At 29.1% G+C, this 25339-nt stretch overlaps 7 protein-coding genes across 13 annotated transcripts; 3 read left to right on the top strand and 4 right to left on the bottom strand.

Moving 5' to 3' along the window:
• The first annotated feature begins 461 nt into the window (after window positions 1-461).
• On the top strand, window positions 462-1335 carry LOC129608872 (probable RNA methyltransferase CG11342). The gene is made up of 2 exons (XM_055520637.1): window positions 462-688; window positions 750-1335. The coding sequence occupies exons 1-2, from the start codon at window positions 535-537 to the stop codon at window positions 1331-1333; spliced, it is 738 nt and encodes a 245-aa protein (XP_055376612.1). The 5' UTR covers window positions 462-534; the 3' UTR covers window positions 1334-1335.
• On the bottom strand, window positions 1320-2519 carry LOC129608873 (chromatin complexes subunit BAP18). 2 transcript variants are annotated; one of them, XM_055520638.1, is made up of 4 exons: window positions 2418-2519; window positions 2259-2353; window positions 2096-2197; window positions 1320-2023 (listed from the first exon to the last, which is right to left on the bottom strand). In XM_055520638.1, exons 1-4 carry the CDS (start codon window positions 2436-2438, stop codon window positions 1525-1527), a joined length of 717 nt encoding a protein of 238 aa, XP_055376613.1. In that variant the 5' UTR covers window positions 2439-2519; the 3' UTR covers window positions 1320-1524. The 2 variants fall into 2 exon arrangements, with proteins under 2 accessions (XP_055376613.1, XP_055376614.1); XM_055520639.1 differs by lacking the exon at window positions 2096-2197.
• A 571-nt stretch (window positions 2520-3090) lies between these two features.
• On the top strand, window positions 3091-7438 carry LOC129608839 (phosphatidylinositol 4-kinase beta). The gene is made up of 10 exons (XM_055520586.1): window positions 3091-3524; window positions 3588-4424; window positions 4480-5166; window positions 5231-5893; window positions 5947-6065; window positions 6126-6263; window positions 6321-6595; window positions 6658-6746; window positions 6801-6965; window positions 7021-7438. Exons 1-10 carry the CDS (start codon window positions 3368-3370, stop codon window positions 7206-7208), a joined length of 3318 nt encoding a protein of 1105 aa, XP_055376561.1. The 5' UTR covers window positions 3091-3367; the 3' UTR covers window positions 7209-7438.
• An 832-nt stretch (window positions 7439-8270) lies between these two features.
• On the bottom strand, window positions 8271-9517 carry LOC129608908 (cytochrome b-c1 complex subunit Rieske, mitochondrial). Of its 2 annotated transcripts, none has more exons than XM_055520694.1 (3): window positions 9189-9517; window positions 8666-9054; window positions 8271-8613 (listed from the first exon to the last, which is right to left on the bottom strand). In XM_055520694.1, exons 1-3 carry the CDS (start codon window positions 9355-9357, stop codon window positions 8395-8397), a joined length of 777 nt encoding a protein of 258 aa, XP_055376669.1. In that variant the 5' UTR covers window positions 9358-9517; the 3' UTR covers window positions 8271-8394. The 2 variants fall into 2 exon arrangements, with proteins under 2 accessions (XP_055376669.1, XP_055376670.1); XM_055520695.1 differs by having other exon boundaries at window positions 9288-9517.
• Window positions 9518-11503: 1986 nt separating this feature from the next.
• Window positions 11504-18382, bottom strand: LOC129608906 (ribonucleoside-diphosphate reductase large subunit). Of its 3 annotated transcripts, XM_055520692.1 has the most exons (5): window positions 17922-18382; window positions 17783-17871; window positions 13791-13968; window positions 13314-13730; window positions 11504-13259 (listed from the first exon to the last, which is right to left on the bottom strand). In XM_055520692.1, the coding sequence occupies exons 1-5, from the start codon at window positions 17953-17955 to the stop codon at window positions 11563-11565; spliced, it is 2415 nt and encodes an 804-aa protein (XP_055376667.1). In that variant the 5' UTR covers window positions 17956-18382; the 3' UTR covers window positions 11504-11562. The 3 variants fall into 3 exon arrangements, with proteins under 3 accessions (XP_055376667.1, XP_055376668.1, XP_055376666.1); XM_055520693.1 differs by lacking the exon at window positions 17922-18382 and having other exon boundaries at window positions 17686-17800; XM_055520691.1 differs by lacking the exons at window positions 11504-13259; window positions 13314-13730; window positions 13791-13968 and adding exons at window positions 14292-16602; window positions 17099-17276 and having other exon boundaries at window positions 17922-18312.
• A 1293-nt stretch (window positions 18383-19675) lies between these two features.
• LOC129608828 (uncharacterized) lies at window positions 19676-21876 on the top strand. 2 transcript variants are annotated; one of them, XM_055520567.1, is made up of 5 exons: window positions 19676-19852; window positions 19908-19966; window positions 20044-20316; window positions 20403-20587; window positions 20646-21876. In XM_055520567.1, the coding sequence occupies exons 2-5, from the start codon at window positions 19909-19911 to the stop codon at window positions 21858-21860; spliced, it is 1731 nt and encodes a 576-aa protein (XP_055376542.1). In that variant the 5' UTR covers window positions 19676-19852; window position 19908; the 3' UTR covers window positions 21861-21876. The 2 variants fall into 2 exon arrangements, with proteins under 2 accessions (XP_055376542.1, XP_055376543.1); XM_055520568.1 differs by having other exon boundaries at window positions 19836-19852; window positions 19901-19966.
• Window positions 21877-22126: 250 nt separating this feature from the next.
• On the bottom strand, window positions 22127-25082 carry LOC129608827 (engulfment and cell motility protein 1). Of its 2 annotated transcripts, XM_055520566.1 has the most exons (5): window positions 24990-25082; window positions 24690-24883; window positions 23749-24537; window positions 22881-23690; window positions 22127-22637 (listed from the first exon to the last, which is right to left on the bottom strand). In XM_055520566.1, exons 2-5 carry the CDS (start codon window positions 24796-24798, stop codon window positions 22147-22149), a joined length of 2199 nt encoding a protein of 732 aa, XP_055376541.1. In that variant the 5' UTR covers window positions 24799-24883; window positions 24990-25082; the 3' UTR covers window positions 22127-22146. The 2 variants fall into 2 exon arrangements, with proteins under 2 accessions (XP_055376541.1, XP_055376540.1); XM_055520565.1 differs by lacking the exon at window positions 24990-25082 and having other exon boundaries at window positions 24690-24978.
• Window positions 25083-25339: the final 257 nt, after the last annotated feature.

Genomic DNA, 25339 nt, shown 5'->3' with positions numbered 1-25339 from the left:
TAAGAATAATATTTTTATCTATTTTTAGAAAATTTGATTATGATTTATCGAAAAGTAAAATTTTAAATTAACAAAAACTGGCGAATTATCAATTATATCATTTTTTATTTATTTGAAATCATATTCAAAAAAAAGTAAATTGATTTTTAACTACTAGACTATTTTTAATGAATCGTACAGAAATTATACCCTTTTTGACTTTAATATTTGTTTTGTTAAAATACGTAGTTTACACTAGATTGTTGATTTTACATTTGACTATGATCAAGTTACTTTAACAGCACAAATTTTCTCCTTAGAAATAAATTTTTTAAAATTTTTCTGAAATCAAATCCTAAATTTGATAGATTCATTCACAAATTGAATTTATGATTGAATGTTTCTCTGAAAAACAAGTCAAGGTTGACTGATTTTACGTTACATGTACATATACATATGTACATGCTTTATTCACAAAGTTTTCTAAAAAATAATACACAGCAAGGTTAATCAGACTTACATACGTATACCTACAAGAATAAAACTTCAAAAAAAATGGAAAGTAAACAAAATATAAATTCGGATCCAGGTGCTACACAATTTGGAAATTTTATAAACTACTATGATTTTAACACTGTTGAACAAAGAACTTCTAAAATAGTAGATATACCAGAAAGTTTTTGGAATTTTGTATTAGATCCTTACATTGGTAGGTATCGACTATGACTTTAAAAAAGTCTAAGCAATAATTATTAAACACAAAATTATAGTTTTAGATGTTGGATGTAATTGTGGGGATCTTACTGAAAAATTATATGAAATTTTAAGTGGCGAAGCAAGAAGAAATGTTGTAGTGTTAGGTATAGACATTGACGAAAGTTTAATAAAACGAGCGGAGAGTAAAACAAAGAAAAATCAAAATCTTATTTTTAAATGCATTGATATTATGAATGTTAACCATTTGAAGTATGTAAATGATTTTTTAGAAAGTTACAACAGAAAGAAATTTGATGCAGTATTCTGTCTATCAATAACGATGTGGATTCATTTAAATCACTCCGATGAGGGATTGAGAAATTTTCTTAAAACTGTTTCGTTAAAATCTAAATTACTTATTGTTGAGCCACAATCATGGGAAAGTTATGGAAAAGCTGTTAGAAGAATGAAAAGAGCCAATTATATCGACGCTTTTCCAAATTACAAAACTCTTAAATGGAAAAGTGACATAAAAATTCAAATCAATGAATATTTGCAAAATAACTGCAACAAAGTTAAGGTATTGGAAACAACCGCTACAAAATGGGGTAGAGTATTGTATTTTTATAAAGAAACACAAAATCTAATGCTAAGTTAAAGTTTATATTTTTATAAAAATAAAACTAAATTCAATTTTATACAAGTTTAATTTAAAATATGTGTTCCTACATATCTATATACGCTTGCAACAAAAACATTAAAATGTTTTAGATGAAAATTTATTATACAATGCCTAAACTATCATCTCACCTCACAGTCTTAAAAATAGTATTCGTCTTCAACTTCATTTCATCCAGCCACCTCTTCTCCCGTAAAAGCAAGTTTCACTTCAGATTGCAAACCTTCAACGTCAACTTCATTTTCTTGAGTATTTAATCTATTCAAAGTCATTTCCTGTGCATGTAATCTATTTAATGTCATCGCCACTTCATTTGTATTATTTTGATCTAATAAAACTGTTGTTGGTGTAGAACATACTACTTGGCTACTATCAATCTGTTGTTGAATATGTTGTGCAACCACAGTTTCTGGATCTGCTGAACTAGTTGATGGCAATGCTAAAGCAGCTGCTGACGTTACAATTTGATTGGGTTGCACAATTATTTGCTGAACTTGCGATTGAGGCTGATGTGAATGATGTTGAATTTGAATATGTGATTGTTGTTGTTGTTGCTGCTGCTGAATATTTTGTACTTGTATCTGTTGCATATGTTGAACTGGTACTTGCTTTACAGGAATTCCTGCTTCTTCAAAAGCTTTTTTCTTTAGCGTTTGTTTAATTTGAGATCTAAAAATAAAACATGTCAAAGCGTTTTTCGACAGTGCCGAACAGATGAAGAAAACTAAAATTTTTTCTTACACAGTTCGATTTTTAATTCGCAAACTAATTTTATTTAGATCATCTGAAAATCGATTTATAGAAGCATGTAACATTTCTATTTCTTCATCTGTCCATTTGCTCCTTTAAAAGAAGGCATAAGTAATATGTTATCAATTATTAAAAAAAGCCGCACAAAATTTACCCAGAAGATGGTGAATCTGAAGTAGGGTGCAATTGCATTGTTAACTCTCCAAGACGGTTAAAAGCTTGCCCGGCTGCAGTGAAAATTTCACCTACCTGTGTTACATATGCATATATAGTAAAAATAATGCAATGGTCATTGTTCAAAATTTGATCTTACTTTTGTAGCAGAATTATTCATAATTCAATTTTCGCTTAACTTGTTTGGATTCTTTTGATATGAGGGTTATAGGTTTTGTTTTTCTAAATAGTTTGTAGAAATTTCAGTTTGATGCTTTGATGATTGAAAAAGTGCTGCCGCATCACGGCAAAAATCGGTTAAAAATTGAAAAGAGAAACTTGTAACCTAAAAATACATCTATGGCATAATTTGATTTTTTATTTACTTTTTTCTCAGTTACTCACGTAACATAAATTTTAGAACTTAAACAAATCGAGTAAAATCAATAGAATGAAAATTTTATTCAAATACTACCAACTCCTCACATGTCAGCAAACTGAAATAAAAATTGAGTGTTCTTCGAAATCTCAAAGAACACTCAATTTCCAATCATCCAATCTCGAAAAGCTCCATACTCGAAAATTCAAAAAGTGGCCTACAGACAAACATAAAACTTAGAGGTTTTATTACAACAAGATTAATTAATGCATCTATAACAAAAATTTGTAACTCTATATTTTAATTACCAAAATTATATTTCTGGGCAGCCCTTATAACCCAGCAAACGCATACCTACATACAGCTTCAGTTTAAAAAGTATGTTTTTCTCTTTCACCAAATCTAATGTGATGTCAACAAAATTAAGTGTCAATTTGGAATCCCATAGAAAAAACATAGGGGGTAGATTGTCAAAGCTTAAAAAAAAATAAACAATATTATTTTTACTTTTTAGACAATATTATTATAAAAATGTCAAAATTAGTATCATAATTATTTAAAATAAATATTAAAACTATTATTACCTTTTTTGTTGTTCTGAATTAGAGATGTTTTCAACTATTTTGTTTTGAAACAAAATAAAGTGTCCTCGCCCATTTTCTCTGTCAAACTACGCCTTTTTCAACCATATAAAAAAATTAAAAGTTATTTTTTATGGTTTTTATCAAATAATGTGTTCCAAAATTCCCATTAATTGTGAGGATTTTGCTGAATCAATTATTACATCGAAAAAAGATAAAAAAAGCGAAGTTATCGTTGATAGCAGTGCCAAGCGTAATGTTGCCAAAAAATCAAGAGATATACCTAGCTTAAGATCTAATGATTCAGGTAATATATTTTTTGTTTTGGAAAAGTGAATTTAAAAACTTGTTTTTCCATGTATCAATATAGGAATTATATGTGGATCAGAGTCAGACCAATCTTCAAATCGTATATCACACTCCCATGAATCACTAGATTCTGGTGAAATGGATCATGATGAAGAATGTATAGAAATCCTGGAAACCATATCCATGGATGAAGAATATAAAATGCTTCAATCTGATTTATGTTTCTATCAACAAACTTCACATAATCAAGATTTTGGAACATTAAAGTCAAATAAAAAATCTGTGGCAACAATTGCTAAGGAAGACGAAGATGAGTTTGTTGACCAAAATACTGAAAATACAAATAAAACAACATGTGATGGTATTGCAAATGTTGCTGAATCCCAACAGCAAATTTCAGATTTAAAGACGGATACAGTAAAAAATATTACTGCTGCAATTGTTTCAGAATCAACCAAACCAGAAAACATTAAAAATGAAGTGTTGTTTAAAAACTTTAATTTTTTTGGAGCAACAAAAAATGCAATTTTCCGTACGGCTCAGAGCATTATTGAAAACCACGAGAAAAAAATTGCTGCTAAAAAAACTGAAGTTGGCAATTCTTCTTTAGCTGGGGAGCCTTCAGAAGTTAAATCTCCCATGGAGATAACGAGAAAGAAAGAATTTTTTATATTAAAATCAAATACAAAAAAATCAGTAGCTCCTCCATCGAGTTTAAGTAGTATTGCCGCACCAACTTTAGACCAACAGTTAATATCACCATCTTTCCATATTCCTGCAATGTATTCAGCCAATTCCACATTTGAAACCTGCAATGAAAAACTTAGTTTACAGGATGAACAAAAATCAATAACAAAATCTATTTCTTCTAATTCTTTAAATAAACTCAAAGTACCAGGTAAATTTAGTACGTTAATCTGAAGTATTTTGTTAAATTTAAAACAATATTTTAGGGGTTGTGAAATGTTTCATAAAAGAAAATGATGAAGCAAAAGATGCGGCGACTGTCTCCAAGACTGAAAAGGGTCCAAGTGGATTGTTAAGATTTTTAGAATCACCCATATTTAATATACATTTTGCTGTCCATTATCTTTTTTATTCAAAAGAACCAGGAGTACTAAGTTTTATCGGTAACAAAATTTTTAGTTTTCCCGATAAAGATGTAGATTTATACATTCCTCAATTAATTGTAATGTATATACAAATGGATGAATTGGCTGAAGTTTTAGATCCATATTTGACAAAACGTTGTCGCTCGTCCGTAGACTTTTCTTTAAAATGTCTTTGGCTGTTAGAAGCTTATAATTATCAAGTCGACACCGTCAATTTGTTACCAAAAGATAAAAGAACGCATTTACAATTAATACGTGAACTTTATTCGAAAAAAGAACGGAAACAAATTAAAATGGTAAATGCAGAATTAATATCTCCAATTAAAAAAACTCATCATCGTTCTCAATCTGATGCAACGTATTTATTAAATGATTCAAGAAAATCTCCTGCTGTCTGTTCGTTGAATGTGTCCTCTAGAATGCCAATTTACCATATGCCGTTAGCTACGCCCATGAAACTTTGTCTTGGTGATTTAACGTCAGGTCGGGCTTTTGATAATGGCTGCACTTGTTTTGAGTCGGTTAAAGGTTTGTATTTGTATTCCAGTATATAATTTTAAGATTGTACTTAATTTCTAAATTTCAATTTCAGGAACGGTGAACGATTTGTTGGGACACAAAATATTTTGTTGCTGTGGTGCACCGAAAACTGCTCCACAAAAGGAATTTATGAAAGCTCTAATTAATATTGGAAAAAATTTAACTTCGCTACAAACAAAAGCTGAAAAAAATAGTGCTCTAAGAATATTTCTAAACTTAATTAATAAAAATTTGCCTGCACGTGTATGGCTTCCATTGCACTCGGATGACATTCCACATCACATCGTTAGAATAAGTGAGGAAAAGACTGTCGTTCTCAATTCTAAAGATAAATGTCCTTATATAATATATGTTGAAGTCGTTGAAGTAAATGATATATACTCATCCCCTGTTATAATGAAATTAATGCCTACATTGAGGCATACAAAAAGTGAAGAAAATTTAGAGTCTAAAGACAGTGCATGTTCACATGATCAGCAGTCGATAAGAAATATTAATGAAACAACGAAAAATTCAGCTGGAAACAGTCTAATATCAAAATTTAACTCAGAGAGTTGTGAAAACTGTCAAATTCAACATTTTAATCAATTGACTTTAACAGAAGACGATGTATGGTCTCAAGAAGACGATGATATTACCGCCCAATACAATATTTTTAAGCGCAAAATAAATGAAAGAGATTCAATATCACAAAAGTCTTTAGATTCAGATATAGGTATGGCTCATATATTTATTTAAAATTTAAATATCTATAGTTTTTTATAATAGGTATGCCTACTCTGTTTAATATTGGTGATGTCCGGACACGACATTGCAAAAATCTTAGTTGCGAAAATACGAAACCATTTAGCAATGATCCAGAAGACCCTTCCGCCGCAGCTTTGAAAGTGATATATTTATAATCACATCGATTTTGTACTTTAATACTTATTTATATTATTCTTTAGGAACCCTGGCATGAAAAAGAACAACAAATAAGAGAATCTTCGCCTTATGGACATTTAACGAATTGGAAATTATTAGCTGCAATAGTCAAATGTGGGGACGATTTGCGACAAGAACTAATGGCTACACAATTACTCGAAGTAAATTTATAACTTATATGAATGTATTTTCATTTATTTTGTTCAATTTTATTCAAGATGTTTAAACTAATTTGGGATGAAGAGAAAGTTGACGCTTGGGTCAGGCCATATAAAATTGTTTGTCTTTCAGATGATAGTGGATTAATTGAACCTATTTTAAACACAGTTTCCTTGCATCAAATAAAAAAGAACTCAAATAAAAGTTTAAGAGATTATTTTATTCAAGAGTATGGAGATGTCGAAGGAATACAATTTAAAGCTGCGCAAAAAAATTTTGTTCAAAGTTGTGCAGGATATTGTTTAATATCATACTTGCTTCAAGTGAAAGACAGGTAAAATTTTCCTTTTTTGTTATTTGTTGTGTATTTTTTTTTAATAACAAATATCAATTCAGGCATAATGGTAATATTCTTCTCCATTCTGACGGTCATTTAATACATATTGATTTTGGCTTTATTTTGAGTATTTCACCAAAGAATTTAGGTAAATAATTGTACCATAACTTATTTTCCTTTACTTTACTAACGTATTTTTTAGGTTTTGAACAGTCCCCATTTAAATTAACTGACGAATTTGTTGAAGTAATGGGTGGAATGGTATCTGATCGCTGGGATGAATTCAATTACTTATTATTAAAAGGATTAATGGCCGCCAGAAAGCACATGGATAGGATAATTAATTTAGTTGAAATTATGCGAAGCAGTAAGTTATTAATGTACTAAAAGAAATTCAATATTACATACCTTCTTTCTTGCAGATGCTCAGTTACCGTGCTTTAAAAATGGTTGTTCTGGAACAGTGCAAAATTTAAGAAAACGTTTTCATATGAATTTAACCGAACAAGAGTTAGAACGGAAGGTTGAACAACTTGTGCAGGACTCATTAAAAAGTCTTTCAACAAAACTTTATGATGGTTATCAATATTTTACAAATGGGATTTTGTGAAAAATGTTCTCCTATATCAATCATAAGAATTTTGAAACTTTAAAAAGCTTTTTAATGTAAAATAATATAATTAAATCATAAACATAAATTTTATATATTATATATAAAGCAAAAAAAAAAAAATAAATAGATATGATTCAAATATTTTTAACTAAATAATTTAAAGTTATTATTTACAAGACTTAAGGCAAAATATATATGTTAGATTTAATTAATACCCTTTACTTTTAAATATAATAATAAAAATAATACTTTTCTATTAATTAATAATAAAAACATTATTATAACATGTGTAAATAAATTAACAAAATAATCGTTAAAATAATTTTTCTTTTTATAATTTTATGTTTTATAGCTTTATGAATTTAGGTAGGTACCTACTTCAAATCCAAAGGCCCAAAGATAAATCAAGTATTTTTCTTGAAATTCTACAACGAAATATAAATGTCATGTATAATTCACATTAAGGTGGATCGCCGGTATATGTATTGGAAAAAATAAAAGTTAATTATATTGCAATGTTGGTTTTATATTGCTTTAGATTGTTTAAATAATGGCATAAATTTAAATAATAATTGATATAAGAAAGTTATATATTTAGCTCCTGTGTAGGATTCAAAGACTTCAAAGTTTGCATTGAAGCGATGTGTTGTTGAAGCTATTTTTTTATTATGAATTCTTACATCTTCGTATTTCCTTAATGACCTTTTACATATTGCAAGAAAATAATAGTTATAACATTTATTAACCAATCTGACAATTCTAGTTTTTCCATATTGAAATTCTACGTCTTTTTTAAAAAATTTTCAGATTGGTTTTTACACAGAAAATGAATGGATATTTCACATAACTGAGATAAAAGATATTTTCACTATTAAGAAGACTAAAAAATAAGGAAAATCTGTAACTCATTTTAAAGTAGACACCTATCTACATAAATTTCATTATTGAGGGAATTTTAATTTCCAAATGCAGTACACAACCATCCAAACAAATTTTTTCACTTAATTTAAGAATTTAGCCTAAAATTAATATAAAAAACATACATCCAAACTAATGTCATTGTATATTCTAACTTGATAATTTATTTGGAATATTTTATAACAATTCTTTGATTAAGCTTTTACAAGAAGAATATTACACCGTTTTAAAAGTTTTAAATTGAAAAAAATTAAATAAATTTTTTCTAACCAACTATTAGGGTTCCATCATCAGGAAAAGTGTGTTCCGGGACTTCAAGATTAAGTGGAGCAGGTCCTTTGCGAATACGTCCAGAAGCATCGTAATGGGATCCGTGACAAGGGCAATAATAACCACCAAAGTCACCAGCATTAGCAATTGGTACACATCCTAAATGTGTACAAACACCTATTACAACCAACCATGAAGGTTTAGAAACTCTTTGCTAAAAAATAAAAAAACTCATTACAAATTTAATAAAGTGAAAGTAAATATACGTCATCAGATTGAGGATCCCGCAATTCAGATAAAGGTACAGCTCTTTCGGTGCTTATTTCTTCTGCAGTTCTATGACGAATAAACAATGGCTTTCCTCTCCACTTAAAGGTTACAGATTTTCCTTCTGGAATATCTGATAATTTGATTTCGATTTTAGCCATGGCTAAAACATCAGCTGATGCGCTCATTGAGCTTACAAAATGTGTAACCAAAGACTTAGCTGCATATGCTCCACCTACAGCTCCGGCGCCAACCATCATGTAAGTAAAAGATTTTCTGTCATCTCCACCTGTGCTCTTACTTGTACTCTTTTGGACAGAGTCTCTTCTATATGCTGAGAAATCAGGTACTGCTAAATCAGTATGTGCAAAACGTATCTGGGCAATTCCTACAATATAAGTATATGTACATTTTGATGGCTTTTAAATTTATAACCTTAAAAAATTACATAATCTAACAATTTTCTTTTAAATTATGAAATTTTTAAGGTAAACACTCTATTGTATTTTGAAAAATAATAACCAGGTAAACTAGTTGAAGCCCTTGGTATTCCATTTGGTATTTTCTTGATTTTAATTTTGTCAATAACCAAGGATTTTGAGACAGTTGCTGGGGTTTTACCTGCTTTTACTCCACCAGATACTGCTTGGGTACTAGCTCTTAAAGCAGCACGAGATGTAGCACTAATCATTTTTAAGATTTGATTTTTTTGCAAAAAGATAAAGTATTTCTAATCACAGCAAGAATTTATAGTGCCCCAAGCTGTCGTATTTCTTCTTTCTCTGCTCTGGAACTTAATTTACGTAAACTTTTGCATACCAAAAATATTACTGCTACTTTGACATTTATTAAGTTTTTTTTCTTTGACAACTTTTTTGATATGTGAAAGTGAGTACTTATGTACTTGTCTTTTCAAAAGTATGCACTATCGTTACTTTTTATATACCAAGTTTCCCTTGGTACAAAGACCAATAACAAACTTATAATAAAAATAAAAAATATTTTTGGTGTGCATACACTTTTTCAAATTCGATATAAATTCAACGTACTAAGTGCATTATAAAAGTTGTAGAAAGCCGTGTACCATCCAAATTTAGTATATGAAATTTCTTTTTCAACATTAGTAGCATATTTATTTTTGTGTGGAACTTCGCAAATCAATTAATCTGCAGAATAAGCGGTGTAAAAGATAATTAAAAAGTGCTTAAATTTTTTGGAACTCGAAGAATATAATCCACAGAAACGACTGTTAAAATAGTGACGACCTGACTAGTTCTGTGGTAACGAATTACTACCGACAAAAGTCATCAAAAAAACAGCTGACATGGTTGAAGCGTTAATCTGAATCTGATAGAAATTGTATATATATGCAAAAGCGACGTCAGACTTTGTATAATGGTAAATAATAGAAATTATATAGGTACATATTCTTTTTTAATTAGATTAATAACCATATATTTTAAAAGTAAAATGGCGTCAATCAATTTTTTAGATTATGTCGTATGTGTAAACAGTACATTGGTACTTTTAGGTAATGTTGGAGTTAAAAATTTATTTGGTTACATCTATGAAATTATAGAACCTATAGATATAGATATTAATAAAAGTCATTTAAATTGCTTGGCTTTTTTTGGTAGCTGCCATATAACTTGAAAAATTGTTTGGCTACATAATGCCTTTATATCTAACAAGTCCCAATGCTAAGAGGGAAACTTGAAAGCACGACCTTATTTTATATGGGTTTTTTTAAATCGAGGCTCTATTTTGAGAAGAAATATTAAAATAAATTCACCCTTACTATAAAGCAGGTAAATTTTCGAAAATATATTTAAAAAATCAATTAGATATATTAATATTTTCATTCATAAATATTTTAAAATTCTGTGACAAGTAGTAGGTACTGATGTAAAATTTACTGATGTAAAATTGCTCTTGTTTACCTGCTAATAAAATATGAAAGAAGAGCACAATAAAATTTTTGAAGCACTCAAACATGTTTGAAATAGGTTTAAAATAATTATTTAAAAAAAAAATTATTGGAAGTAGGTACATACATACATATTTATTTTTAATAACTTAAAAAATAATTGAAATTATCTGAAACAATTTTATAAGTATCGTAAATAACGGAAATGAGATAACTCAAATTGTTGAAATGTGTCAACCTATATTACTTTTATTAACATTTTTGTTAGCCGACACTACTCAACTTGCCTTATTGGGAAATACAAAATGTACATAAAAAATCATACATCCTTCCTCATTAACATTTTTCCTTCTGCCTTTCTTTATTTTTCGGTCAATAGAATTTAAATGGGAAGCTTTTTAAAAATCCTGAGATTTTTTAAAATATTGAACTTTTTTACGTAAAAAGAAAAAAATAATAAGAAATATGACACGATCAGTGGAATTTAAAGAAAAAAACAAGAAAAAATTCAAAAATTCGTAATAATAAAACGATAAAATGGCAGTTACATTCATTAAAAGTTGTTGAGATCTTATGAGCACTTGTGATAGCTGCCATTTAACTCCAAAAGTTATTTTGCATTATCTCAGAAATTATTGGAGCTATAATATGAAATTTCGTGTAAAAATATTATTAAGGTTGTTATGCGTGATAAAAATGGCTGAAATTTCTTGACTCCTGGAAACTGTTATACAACTTCAATAGTGGTTTGGCCATATCCAAGAAAATATTAAAATCACAATACTGAAATTTGGTATAAATTAATATGGTAACGGCAACTTAAAGTCATAGTCTGTCTCAATAACAAATTCGTATGACAGACATGACTCTATTTTTTCTCTTTTTCATTAAAACAACACACATGTAGACATTTATATAAATATATTGAATGCCATTTTATTACTAATAACGAAAAATAAAAATAATACTTCAAGATCCACACATAAGACATTCGTCTTTATTGTCCAATGAACATTCTATTTGATTCAACTTATCTGTTCTTTGTTTGGTATTTATACCTACATTGCCCTCCACAGATTGTGAACTTTTAGATTGTTCAAATCTAGTTTTATCTATTGTAAATTGTATAGCATTAGCGGCTGGCTTTGTTCTCAAATAGTATATTCCGGTTTTAAGACCCATTTTCCAAGCATAAAAATGAATAGAGGTTAGCTTTCCAAAATTTGGCTCTGCAACATGAACATTAAAAGATTGGCTTTGATCAATAAATGCTCCACGATCAGCCGCCATTTCAATTGTTGAACGAACCGATATCTCCCACACAGTTTTGTATAAATTTCTTATTTCTTCAGGAATTTTTTCTATTTTTTGAATAGATCCTCTTTGGGATATTATACTTTGCTTCATGTCTTCATCCCACAGATTAAGTTTAATTAAATCCTCAATCAAATGATGATTGACAACTTGAAACTCACCAGAAAGAACTCGTCTATTGTATATATTTGACGTATAGGGCTCAAATGATTCATTATTACCCAAAATTTGTGCAGTGGATGCTGTTGGCATGGGAGCAATCAATAATGAATTTCGCACGCCATGCTTAGCAATTTTTTCTTTTAATGTAGACCAGTCCCACAAGTCTGTTGGAATTTTATTCCACATATCATATTGCAATATTCCTTTACTTATAGGCGAGCCTTTGTAAGTTTCATATGGACCAAACTTTTTAGCTAATTCACAACTAGCCTCCAGAGCTCCGTAGTAAATTGTTTCAAAAATCTGCTGATTTAGTAATCTGGCTTCTTTACTTTCATAAGGATAACGCATTAGAATAAAAGCGTCTGCCAATCCTTGCACTCCTATGCCTATTGGTCGGTGTCTAAAATTAGATTTTTTAGCCTCTGGGATTGGATAATAATTTACGTCTATAATTTTATTCAAATTTCTCGTTATAACTTTTGAAACATTCTTCAATGCAACAAAATCAAATGTCTTATTTGGCAATACAAACATATTTAGGGCAATAGAGGCTAAATTGCAAACAGCAACTTCATCTGAACAAGAATATTCCACAATTTCTGTACACAAATTACTACAACGAATTGTTCCAAGATTTTTTTGGTTGCTTTTACGATTGCATGTGTCTTTGTACATAATATATGGATTTCCAGTTTCAACCTGAGCTTCAACTATACTAAACCATAATGCTCGAGCCTTTACAGTTTTGGTAGCTCTTCCTTCACTTTCATACTTTTCGTATAAATTTTTAAATTCATCCCCCCAGACATCAAACAAACCAGGACATTTGTGTGGGCACATTAAGGACCAATCACCGTTTTTTTCCAATCGTTCCATAAATAAATCTGGAATCCACAACCCATAAAATAAATCTCTTGCACGAATTTCTTCTTTCCCGGTATTTTTTTTCAAATCTAAAAATTCAAATATATCGGCATGCCAAGGTTCTAAATAAATAGCAAATGAACCAGGCCTTTTATTAACACCTTGTCCAACAAATCTTGCTAAATTATTGAAGACACGTAGCATTGGGACAATTCCATTTGACTTTCCATCTGTCCCAGCAATAGAAGTTCCTTTCGCTCGAATGCAATGAATATTCAGCCCAATTCCACCAGCAGATTTGGAAATCCTAGCACATTGATCAGCTAAAAATTAAATTTCTAATTAAAAACTTATTGATAAAAAAATAAAGTAAAAACCGGTTTTCATGATTCCCTCTATAGAGTCTTCCGTCATTGACAGCAGAAAACAGGACGACAGTTGAGGGCGGATTGTAGCTGCAGAAAATAAAGTAGGTGACGCATGTGTAAAATATTTTTCCGACAATAAGTCATAAGTTTCTAAAGCATCTTCAATGTTACTTCCATGAATTCCTATCGCAACACGCATAAGCATATATTGAGGTCTTTCTACAGTACACCCTAAAACTTTTAGTAAATATGACCTTTCTAAAGTTTTGAAACCAAAATAATTGTAATTGTAGTCACGATTGTTGTCAATAGCACCATCCAGTTTATTTGCGTTTTTCATAATAATTTCATAGTGCATGTCAGATATTATTTGTGTCGGTTTTCCAAAATCTTTGTTCTGTATGTTATATAACTCTTTAATAGCTTCTGCGAATGATAATGGAAATAAAAACTTAAAATGTTAGTTTATCATTAAAATATTTTCACCTGAAAATTTTGCTTTCGTTTCCTTATGCAATTTGGATATTGCTAATCTTCCAGCCAAAATAGAGTAATCGGAATGTGAAGTTGTCATTGATGCAGTGGTTTCTGCTAGAAGGTGGTCTATTTCAACAGTTGTTGCTTCATTATAAAGGCCCTGAATAACCGTCTTAGTTATGAGCTCCTAATTAAAAAAAAATATTTTCATTTTGAATTTTTTAAAAATGTTCGTCTTGGCTAATGATATGTAAAAGTATATATGTACATATAAAATTACTGTTTTATTGAAGAAAGAGTTCAACCGATTTGTGGATGTTGTTTATGCTCTCAGGCTATTATAATTCGATCTTGGTTACTAAAGTATAAAATTTGTTCTTTTTCATAATTTAAAAGTGTACTAATTTCTAAAATGGAAATACTTTCTTACCATTCAAAAAATGGTGTACTAAAAATTTTATGATTTGAAGGATTTAAGCAGTAAAAACAAAATATAAAACCATCTTAATTTTTAATAATTTTATTTAGCTTAAAAATTTTTTCTTTTTATTTATTAGTATAAGTTAAGAACCACACATAAGACATTCATCCTTGTTTTCTAACGAACATATCATTTCGGCCATATTTTTTTCACGACGTTCTTCCTGTAAATTTCTCAAAACTTGTTGTTCATTGGTGAAAGAATAAGAGCTGTCACAAACATCAACGTTACCATTTAATTCCTCAGTGTCGCCATATGTTAATTTTGTTGGAGTTTTCCTCAAATCTACTCTTGAAGAATTAGCTGTTTTTGAAGAGGGCGATAAGTTTCCATTTTGCATTTTTTTAACAGGCGATACGCGTGCTTTGTCAACTGTAAATTGAATGGCGTTCGCAGCAGGTTTTGTTCTTAAATAATACATTCCAGTTTTCAGTCCAGCTTTCCAAGCGTAGAAATGAATTGAAGTTAATTTACCATAATTTGGTTCAGCTACATGGATGTTAAATGATTGGCTTTGATCAATAAAAGCTCCACGATCACAAGCATAATCTATTGTACTTCTTACAGAAATTTCCCAGACGGTTTTATACAAATCTCTTATATTTTGAGGGATTCTTTCAATATTTTGAATAGACCCACGATTAGAAATGATTAAATTTTTCATATCGTCATCCCATAAATCCAATTCTGTTAGATCTTTCAATAAATGATGATTGACAACTTGGAATTCGCCAGATAAAACCCGTCGATTATATATATTTGATGTATACGGTTCAAATGACTCATTATTACCCAAAATCTGTGCTGTTGATGCCGTTGGCATTGGGGCGATTAATAATGAATTTCGAATCCCATGTTTAGCAATTTTGTCCTTTAATTCAGACCAATCCCATAAATCTGTTGGAGTTTTATTCCACATATCGTATTGTAAAACTCCTTTGCTTACAGGTGAGCCATCATACGTTTCATAAGGACCAAATTTTTCGGATAACTCACAGCTAGCTTCTAAAGCGCCATAGTAAATGGTTTCAAAAATTTGTTGGTTTAACAATTTAGCTTCTTTACTTTCATAAGGAAAACGCATTAATATGAACGCATCAGCAAGCCCCTGTACCCCAATTCCAATTGGCCTGTGCCGTAAATTCGATTTTTTAGCTTCGGGGACGGGATAATAATTTACATCAATGATTTTGTTTAAATTTTTCGTTATAATTTTTGAAACATTTTTTAGTTTATTGAAATCGAAGGTTTTGTCCGGAGAAACAAACATGTTAAGAGCTATAGACGCCAAATTACATACAGCAATTTCGTCTGGTGAAGAATATTCCACAATTTCAGTGCATAAATTGCTGCATCGAATTGTCCCGACATTTTGTTGATTACTTTTTCTGTTACAAGCATCCTTGTATAACATGTAAGGTGTTCCTGTCTCAACCTGAGATTCAATAATTGCGAACCAAAGTGTTTGTGCTTTTATTTTTTTATTAGCTCTACCTTCTTTTTCATATTTGGTATATAATTGTTCGAATTCTTCACCCCATACATCATGTAAACCTGGACATTTATGCGGACACATTAAAGACCATTCGTCGTCTGATTCCACTCTCTTCATAAAGAGATCTGGAATCCATAATGCATAAAATAAGTCTCTAGCTCGTGTTTCTTCTTTTCCAGTATTCTTTTTCAAATCTAAAAATTCAAGTATATCAGAATGCCATGGTTCTAGATATATTGCGAAAGCTCCAGGCCTCTTATTTCCTCCTTGGTCAACATAACGAGCTACATTATTAAAAACTCTCAACATAGGTACAAGACCGTTGGAAACTCCATTGGTACCAGCGATTGTTGTTCCTGTCGCACGAATACAATGAACATTCAAACCAATGCCGCCTGCAGATTTCGAAATCATGGCACACTGTTCAACTGTTTTAAAAATACCTTCTATGGAATCACCTGTCATTGTTAGTAGAAAACATGATGAAAGTTGAGGACGTCGCGTAGCAGCAGCAAATAATGTAGGTGATGCATGAGTAAAATAACGTTCTGAGAGCAAATTGTAAGTTTCAATAGCACTCTCAATGTCATCTCCATGTATGCCAACTGCAACTCTCATAAGCATATGTTGTGGTCTCTCAGATATTTTTCCATTTATTTTTAAAAGATATGAGCGCTCTAATGTTTTAAAACCAAAATAATTATATCCGAAATCTCTATCATATATAATAGATGAATTCAATCTATCAGAGTTGTCCATTATAATTTTATAATGATAATCAGAGATTAATGGCGATGGTTTGCCAGTTTCCTTGCTGATATTGTTATAAAGGTCGAATATTACGTCTTGAAATATTTATAGTATTTTAAAGAATGAGTTGGTTGTGAGGAAAAGAAGAAAAAAAATAAAAAAAATATATATTTATATATATAAATACAATTGAATATTTTAACAAGTCGAAATAAAATGTACAATTTTACAAAATTTTTGTTAAGTTGTAAATTTGAATGTTAAAATTAAATTGTTAATGAAAAGCTAAAATTTTATAAGTTAATCAAATAAAAGATTTTTTAATCTAGGTAGGTAGGTATGTACATACTTATATTTTTCAAAATGCAATTCTACCGCTTTTATTGAAATTGTTTGAAACGTTTTTTTTGAAAACCATACGAAAATTAAATTTGTTTAACTTTTATTGTTAATATTTACATAAATTATAAGTTTTAAATTATAAAATATATGTAAATATTAACTAAATGTAAGATACATATATTATTACAATTAAACATTACCTTCTAAGAGCTAAGCAGATGACAAAATTAAAAATAGACGAAAATTTACCTGAGAATGCTTTTTTGGTTTCCTTATGTAAATTAGAAACGGCAATTCTTGCTGCCAGTATAGCGTAATCAGCATGATTGGTAGTCATAGAGGCAGCAGTTTCAGCTGCCAAGTTGTCTAACTCCTGAGTTGTTACACCACAATATAGACCATTTATAACTTTCAGCGTTATAGAAACCTTTTTAATATACAAAAATGAAGTTACTTCAACTTTGCAAGTTACCTACATACATGTACTTCAAAAAAATTAAGTTTGCCATAGACATTAAACACATGTGTTACATAAATTTAGATGTTTAAACATACTTAAATCAATGTAAATTCCAAATTCAAACTTATAATATTTTACGCGGTTGTTTTGTTAAATTACCAGCTATTGCAAAAACAACAAAATGTTAATGTTGCATACAAGATATTAAGATTTATTTTTTATATCTTTGAAAACAAAGATTTAAATCAGAATTTCATATTCATTGTTTTCTGACTCTAATTTAACTTACTTATACACAGAGGTCATTATAAATTCACAATAAAACAACTATGACATGAATCATTAGCCAAGAGATAAAAGCATTGCACATACATACTTTTGGAATTTAGGGGCAATTATACTTGATGTATGCACTATGTACCAATGTACAGCTTTAAAAAATAACGATTAAAACTACAAAAGGCGAAACTTACTGGATCCACAAAGTCCATATTCAACCCATAGCACAATTTTTGAACCCTTGATGTTATTTTATCAAAATGAACTTCCTCCTTACGGCCGTCTAAAATATGACTTATAAATTTATGTTCTTGAAAAATATTCCAACGTTACCTCTTTTAAAAACATATAGCTTTGTGGGCTTCATTCCAGTGAATATATAACTTTATAATTTAAAAACATAAAACTTAATATAAGAAAATAATACTCTATACTTTTCAAAAAATATATGAAATCACGAATAAAAATGAACAAACAATTAATTAATAATTAATTACTAAGTAAGAAGTCTTTCCCTGCTGAAAAATGAAACTGAATATTTTGGCGGTAAAAAGGTGATTTATGGAATTTTATTAGAATTTCACAAGCTGACACCTGACAGCCAATAACCTAAATAGCTCTTGCGGGATTTTTTCAAACTCTATGGCAAAATGGTTTCATTTAGATTAAAGGTATTTTGGTCACAGGTTGTTTTGAGGTATTTATATTTTAGAATACATACTGATGCACACTCATATTTTGCGTTTGTGTTTTGTATGTCAGCCGAAAAAATGGTATTTTTGTAGGAAATGACCGTGAACCATTGTAACGATTAATTTTCTGGTTAAAATAATAAAATAACTAATGTCTTTATATTTAACAAGTCCCAATACTCAATTTTTTTTACGAAATATTACGAATTTTTGGCTTCGTTCCTGTTTTTTTTCTTTAATTTCTTATTATTTTTTTTTTTTTACGTAAAAAAAAGAGTTTAATATTTTAAAAAATCTCAGGATAATGTCTTTATATCTAATAAGTTCCAATGCTCAGGGAGAAACTTGAAAGCACGACCTTATTTGATATGGGTTTTTTTAAATCGAAGTGGCTATTTTTTGAGAAGAAATATTAAAATAAATTCACACTTATTATAAAGCAGGTAAAATTTAGAAAATATATTTGAAAAATCAAAAAAATATATTAATATTTTCATTGATAATTATTTTAAAATTTAAAAAAAAAGTGGAAAAACAACAAGCACATCCTTCGCCTTCAACGTTTTATATGTTACTGAAAGCATTTCATTATTTTTAAGTGAACAGCTTTTTCTCATAGGGTAAGTTAACTCAAGATATGGGGAGTAACTGTGGTGTCAAGTTGAAAGTATTATTAATGAAAGATAATTCTTAAATATTGATATAAATACATAATAAAGAAAAGTTTGAAGAGGGAATTAGAAAATAATATCTAAAATACAATCAAATATTATTTGTTAAATACAAATTTTATATAAACTTCAAAATTTTACCTCTATTTTTATTTGAAAAAATATTAAAAACTTACTATCATTTATATCAATTACCTAAGAAAAAAAATATTTAAAATGTTTGGAAAAAACAATTATATATTTTTATGACCGGATTTGAATATTTTTTTATTTTTGAAATAAATGGTATTTTACCAAATGATTCAAAAATTCCGACTGTAAAATAACAGGTATTTTAAAATTTTTGTTCAGGTATTTTAAAATTCTTTCCGTTTAGAATTAAGATAGGTCATACATACACACGCAGGGACATTTTATAAATAGATTGCTCTTGTTTACTTGCTAATAAAATATGAAAAAAGAGCACAGCAAAATTTTTGAAGCACTCAATATAACATGTTTGAAATAGTTTTAAAATAATTATTTAAACAAAAATTTATTGGAAGTAGGTACATACATATTTATTTTTAATAACTTAAAAACTAACGAAAATTATTTGAAACAATTTTATAAGTAACGTATAAATAACCGAAATGAGATAATAAGTGTGAATTTATTTTAATATTTCTTCTCAAAAAATAGCCACTTCGATTTAAAAAAAACCCATATCAAATAAGGTAGTGATTTCAAGTTTCTCTCTGAGCATTGGGACTTGTTAGATATAAAGCCATTAAAATAACAATAAAATTTAAATTAAAAAATTTACAACAGATGGCCACACCATAATTAAAAATATATAAATTTTGTGAAGAATCAGTTCAGTTGAATTGAAAGTGTTATATAAAATTATTTAAAAATTGAGGTTTGTTTTTAATTATTATTGTAATTTATTTTGTGAATAAATATCTAGTTTCTAGTATGAATTTACGCGATTTAGAAATTATTCTTAAATCTTTAGTTTTAAGCAGTCCGTTTGGTAAGACATTTGTATTTCAATAATTAAAATATACACTGATTTATGCAACAAAATTTTTAAATATGTATTTTTATTAGACTTAACTTTGGAAAAGTTAGCAAGAGATTTTGAACTGGAAGCAGGCTACAGTATTCCTTTTAAAAAACTAGGCTTCGTTTCTTTAGAATCATTAATTTCGTCGTTTGAAGGGAGCTTTATTCTAATAAGAAAAAATGATACAACTTTCGTTAAAGCAAAATCATCCAGTAAAACCAGTCATATTGAATATATGATATCAGCCCAAACCAATAAACAACGCCGAAAGAAAGGTTTTCGTGAAGCTTGGAAATCATCACCTCGTGTTTTCAAAGGTTTTTAATTTAGTTTTTGAAATTATATATTATTATTTATTCTTTTTAAATACATATGTTATGGTATTACAAACATTTTACAAAAGGAAGAAACGTTTTTTTCAATGAGTATAAGGCACAATCTCCACATTACCCGAAAAAACACCAAACCACGATGTGTTTAAATGCAAATGAATCTCAAAAAATTTCAAATAGCATTGATAAATCTCACTTTAATTACATGGAAGAAAATGATATTAAGAATTCGGAAAACGCAAATAAATCAAAAAAGGTAAATATTTGGTTTCTTTCTGAAATAAATTTAGTGTTTATTTGATTATTGTATTTAGCAAGTCAGGCTGGGAAATGTTACCCTTATAAATGAGTGTGATAGCATAGTAAGAATAGATTGCACTGCGCTCCCTGATTATAATGAGAGCAAGAGCGATGATTTCGTTAATGATTTACGATCAACTTGTGATGTTTTTGAAGAGCTATGTTTAGAAAATCCGAGTGAAGTACAATCAAATAATCAAGAAAAGGGTTCAGTATCATCTTCCAATGGGGATTCACAAACAAGTTTGTTTGATAACTTTTGCTTAGAAAATCAAAATGAGATTCACCCAAATATAAAAGAAAATGCCGTTTCAATGTCTTCTTCCAATGATGATGAATTTTCAATTTTTAAAGATGACATTCCGGTGTTCTTAGACGACTTTCCAAAAGATGTGGCATTACCCGAACACAAAATTCCGGCCGCAAATCATATATTAGATTTAACTGTAGGATCGCAGTTTTGTCTTTATGTATCTGAAGTTCATAACCCTCACAAATTTTGGTTTCATATGGAGAAAAGCAAGATATTGGACGAATTAATGTTTAAAATTGAATTGTTTTATCAAAATATAGGCGAGTCAAAAGAATATGATATGCATTTATCAAATATGAATCCTAATCAACTATGTGTTGCGTTATACAATAAATATTGGCATCGTGCGAAAATTTTACAAGTTCCTGTGGAAAATTTCGTTAAAGTATATTTTGTTGATTACGGAACTATTGATAACATACATATCTCATCACTTAAGTATATACATAAAGATTTTGTTAACATTCCGTCTCAAGCTTATCGTGGTTGCTTTGCATTTTTAAATCCTGCTGATATGTTTTGGCAACGTGATTGTACATATACTTTATTAAGTTATGTGTACGAGAAGAAACTTTGGGCGAAACTTGAATATTTTGACCAAGATGATAAGATTTATCACATAACTGTTATTGATACTAGTACTAGAAAAGATATTAATATAAACAAATTCTTAATAGTAAAAGGTTACGCAAGTTTGTGTAGTATAAATAAAGTTAAAACACATACTCAATACGTTTATCCTACTTTCGAAATGATAGAGAGTGGACACTATCCATCATTTGATGAACTTGGAAAATTATTAGCTAAAGGTAACGACTACGAAAGAGATGAATATAAAACATTGAAAAGTATAAACACAGAAAAACTATACCATTGCTCAACTTTGGAATTTTGGAACCAGATTAAGAAGTTCTAAAGAATTAATGTCGACTTATCTGAATATTTTACAATAAAAAAGGGGGCAAGAGAGTAACCACCTACTTGATGTTGTACATTACTTTAAAAATTACAAAGGCAATTAAAAATAAAATTTAAGTAAAATGTTTTAAAATTTGAATCGACAAAACTTTTTTTTTTTAATAGGAGAAACTTTCAGTTTTTTAATTGGTATATTTAAGATAAATACAAAAATCTATTACAATGTTTAATGTAAATATAAATACTAAGTGTAAATTAATGTTTTTTGGTACTTTTTAATACATTTAGTTTTCAAAACAAAAATCGTAATTTTCTGGTTCTTCTGGTGTTATCGGAGGATCATTGCTTAAGTCAATTCCTTCACAATCTAGTAATCTCAATTTGATTTCCATTGATAATAATAGTTTGAAATCTTGATTTTTTTCTTGACTGCACATGTCCTGCAAAATCAAAGCATTTATACCATCTGTCCAATAACTAAACGTCTTTTCATCTGGTGCAACGAAATCAAGTGTAGCTAAATCCATATTATCAAACACAATTGAAAAACATAAATTTCCAACAGATTTTCTTCCCTTCATATGTGGACATTCTTTCCCTACTAAAAGCTGTTTTATATCAGTAACAGCAACTTTATTTGCTAATTCATCAATAGTTGGGACGGATTTTTCGTCGCAATCACCATAGTGAATGATTTTTTGATTCGAAGACAAACGTGCATACCAAAATTTATCCTTATTTCGTGTTCCTCTGGTATATTTAGAAAATCGGCTTCCTAAGTTTTGTGAATAAATAAGAATATATAAATTATTATAAACTAATATTATATAAAATAATTTAGTTACTTCAGAATATATAAAAATATAAATTGTGATGTATGTCGTTAGAAACATTTGATATAACTATAATAATTTTGCTTGTAATTGTTTTTGTTATAATTACCTCTTAAAGAATCGGTTCACGAGTTAAAGAATTTCGGAATAAAATATTTTCAATATAGTTAAAAGGAAGCAGTTACCTGCAGTTAAAAAATTTAACCTTTGCTGTTTTATTAAGTCCAAAATTTCTGGTGAAATTTTTTCTTTCAACGCAATAATAGATGGTGCCGTAGATTCACACTCCTCTTTTGAAGTTCGCTCTTGTTGCTTTAATGCTGTTATTGTTTGATAGTTCAATTCACTAATTTTTTTTTCGAATTCTTCAAAATTTGCTGGTTTTGTTTTTAAGGTGCGCGTTATTTGCTCACGAACAACGCTAAATACTTTGTGAAAATCTTCTGGTGTTGCTCTCATATCTTTCCAAGTTTTATTTAGCACTACTATACATTTGCAATACAATTCTTCAAATGGATGATTATGCGTAAAAAACATAGGATGGAATTTATTTGAATGTTCGGCAGGGGGCTCTCCAATTTTTAGGATATCGCATAGTAATTTAACTAGCTCGATTGATGTTCTTCCAAAAGGACATTCATGTTCATCACTTCTAAAAGTATAGCTTTCATGCACAGTTTTAATATAAAGTTTTTGGTAGTTTTTTGCAAAATAAATCATACAATCCAAAGCTAACACTCCTGGTGGTGTTTCAATAAAATCCTGTGCAGGATTGATATCTGATTTAAACCCCAACTTTTTGTAATATTGTGAAAAATTTACAAGCACACCGCGTCGCACTGAAATATCTTCTTGGTTTTGATTTGAGTTGAGATTATTAAACTTTTTGTCATTAGAAAATTCATCAAAAGCTATTCTTCTCAAATCCATTATTTTTTCCATTGAATCATGATCAGTTGCATTCATCATAGTTCGCATTCTACTTTCTAAGAGCCCTAAAATTGCAGAAATGAACTTTTATGAGAGGCAATTAAAAAAACAAACATTAATTACCAAGTAAAAGTGTCTGAAGAACATATAACTGATGGGCCATTTCAGTTCCGACATTACTAGTATTAATTGAATTTTTTAATATAATACTTCGAAAATGTTCAGTACTAAATGCATTAGCAATTTGTTTTTTTCTTGTTTCATCTCCTTTTGAAAAAAGGGCATTCACTAAAGCAATAGCGTTTTGCTGTGCAACAGAAGAATCTGACAATTCTATTATTCGAAGGATATTTTCAAGCGTTACATCTTTTTCAATCAATGAATATTTTTTAGTAATGGTACTGTTTTGAACTATATTTTCCAAATTTGACAAAGCACACTCAATACATTCTAGCGGATAGTCTTTGAAGTTCTGAATAATTAATATGTTTCGCGATATGAAAGTTGTTTCCAAAATTTCCCATGAAACAATTCCATGTTCCATCAACTCCACAAAGCTTTTTAAACTATATTTTAATATTTGAATATCACTTTTTGGATTCTCAATCATAGATATTATAATGCCCAGACCTTGTTCTTTTATAAATTCTAGAACAAAAGTTAAGTCTATACTGAGATGTGCTAAATCTTGTAAACATTTTATTTTTTCATTAGAGGATTGCGAATGTAATGTCTTTAAAATATCAGATGTAATTTTTGCTGGGGATAAATGTAAACGTAAAACAGAACCGTTTTTTATTTCTCCTCTGTTTTTTTCGGTGACATATTTAAAATTTGCCTGTTCTCCAAATTGTAAAGCATAGTTTTCAGGGTCTGTTATATTCCAATTATTACATAGTTCCTGGATTTTACCTAAAAATCATATTATATCATATAACTGCTTTTAATCTTTGTAATCACGAATAATTTCTTTTTTATAAAAAAGGGTGTGTCATGTAGGTAGGCATCTACCTTTTTAGGTTGGTTATGAACTTGTTAAAAACAATTTGTTATTATATAATTACCGGCCAAGGGTTGTAGTTGATCCAATTTAATTAACTGAGCAATTTGCCCTTCAAATTCAACTGCAATTTTCACAATATGAGCGTCTTTAGTTGCAGATTTTCTTAGCATTTTCAAACTAGATGTTATTGTTTATGTTTTTGAAATTCTTGTTTCCCTGCCTTATTTTCACTTATTAATTGTAAACAAAATTAAACTAAAATTTTATATGGAGCTTTATAAAAATCCAGATGAAAATTGTAATTAAATATATTTTTTTCTGTTAATTAACTGTGGAAATTGTAAAATGCCTTATTACTTACTCTATTTAGAGTCAAATCACTGATTAACTAAATATTCAATTCATTTGATGATAAATTGTAATTTTAGACAACAAAAATTTAGGAACGTCAAAATTAGTACGGTTTCAACCCGCTCGTAGCGCTACCTGTTGAAAACTCCAAAAAGACCGCCCGGTAGTTAAAGTCCGACTATAATCATTTACGTTTCTTTTAGGGATCTCTGCAAGTTAAGTGTCAAAGTGCTTACGTTTCTTTTAAAAATGTAGTTTATCAATTGTGTGATTTGAGAGAATGTAATTTCAACAATTTTGGCAAATAAGCGAATTTTCATTTCCTTTCATAACATTCAGTGCCTCTTGTTTTCTGAAAGA

The sequence above is a fragment of the Condylostylus longicornis genome, unplaced genomic scaffold, assembly GCF_029603195.1.
Source record: "Condylostylus longicornis isolate FDR11 unplaced genomic scaffold, ASM2960319v2 ptg000037l, whole genome shotgun sequence".
NCBI lineage: Eukaryota > Metazoa > Arthropoda > Insecta > Diptera > Dolichopodidae > Condylostylus > Condylostylus longicornis.
This window is presented reverse-complemented; position numbering and strand designations above follow the sequence as displayed.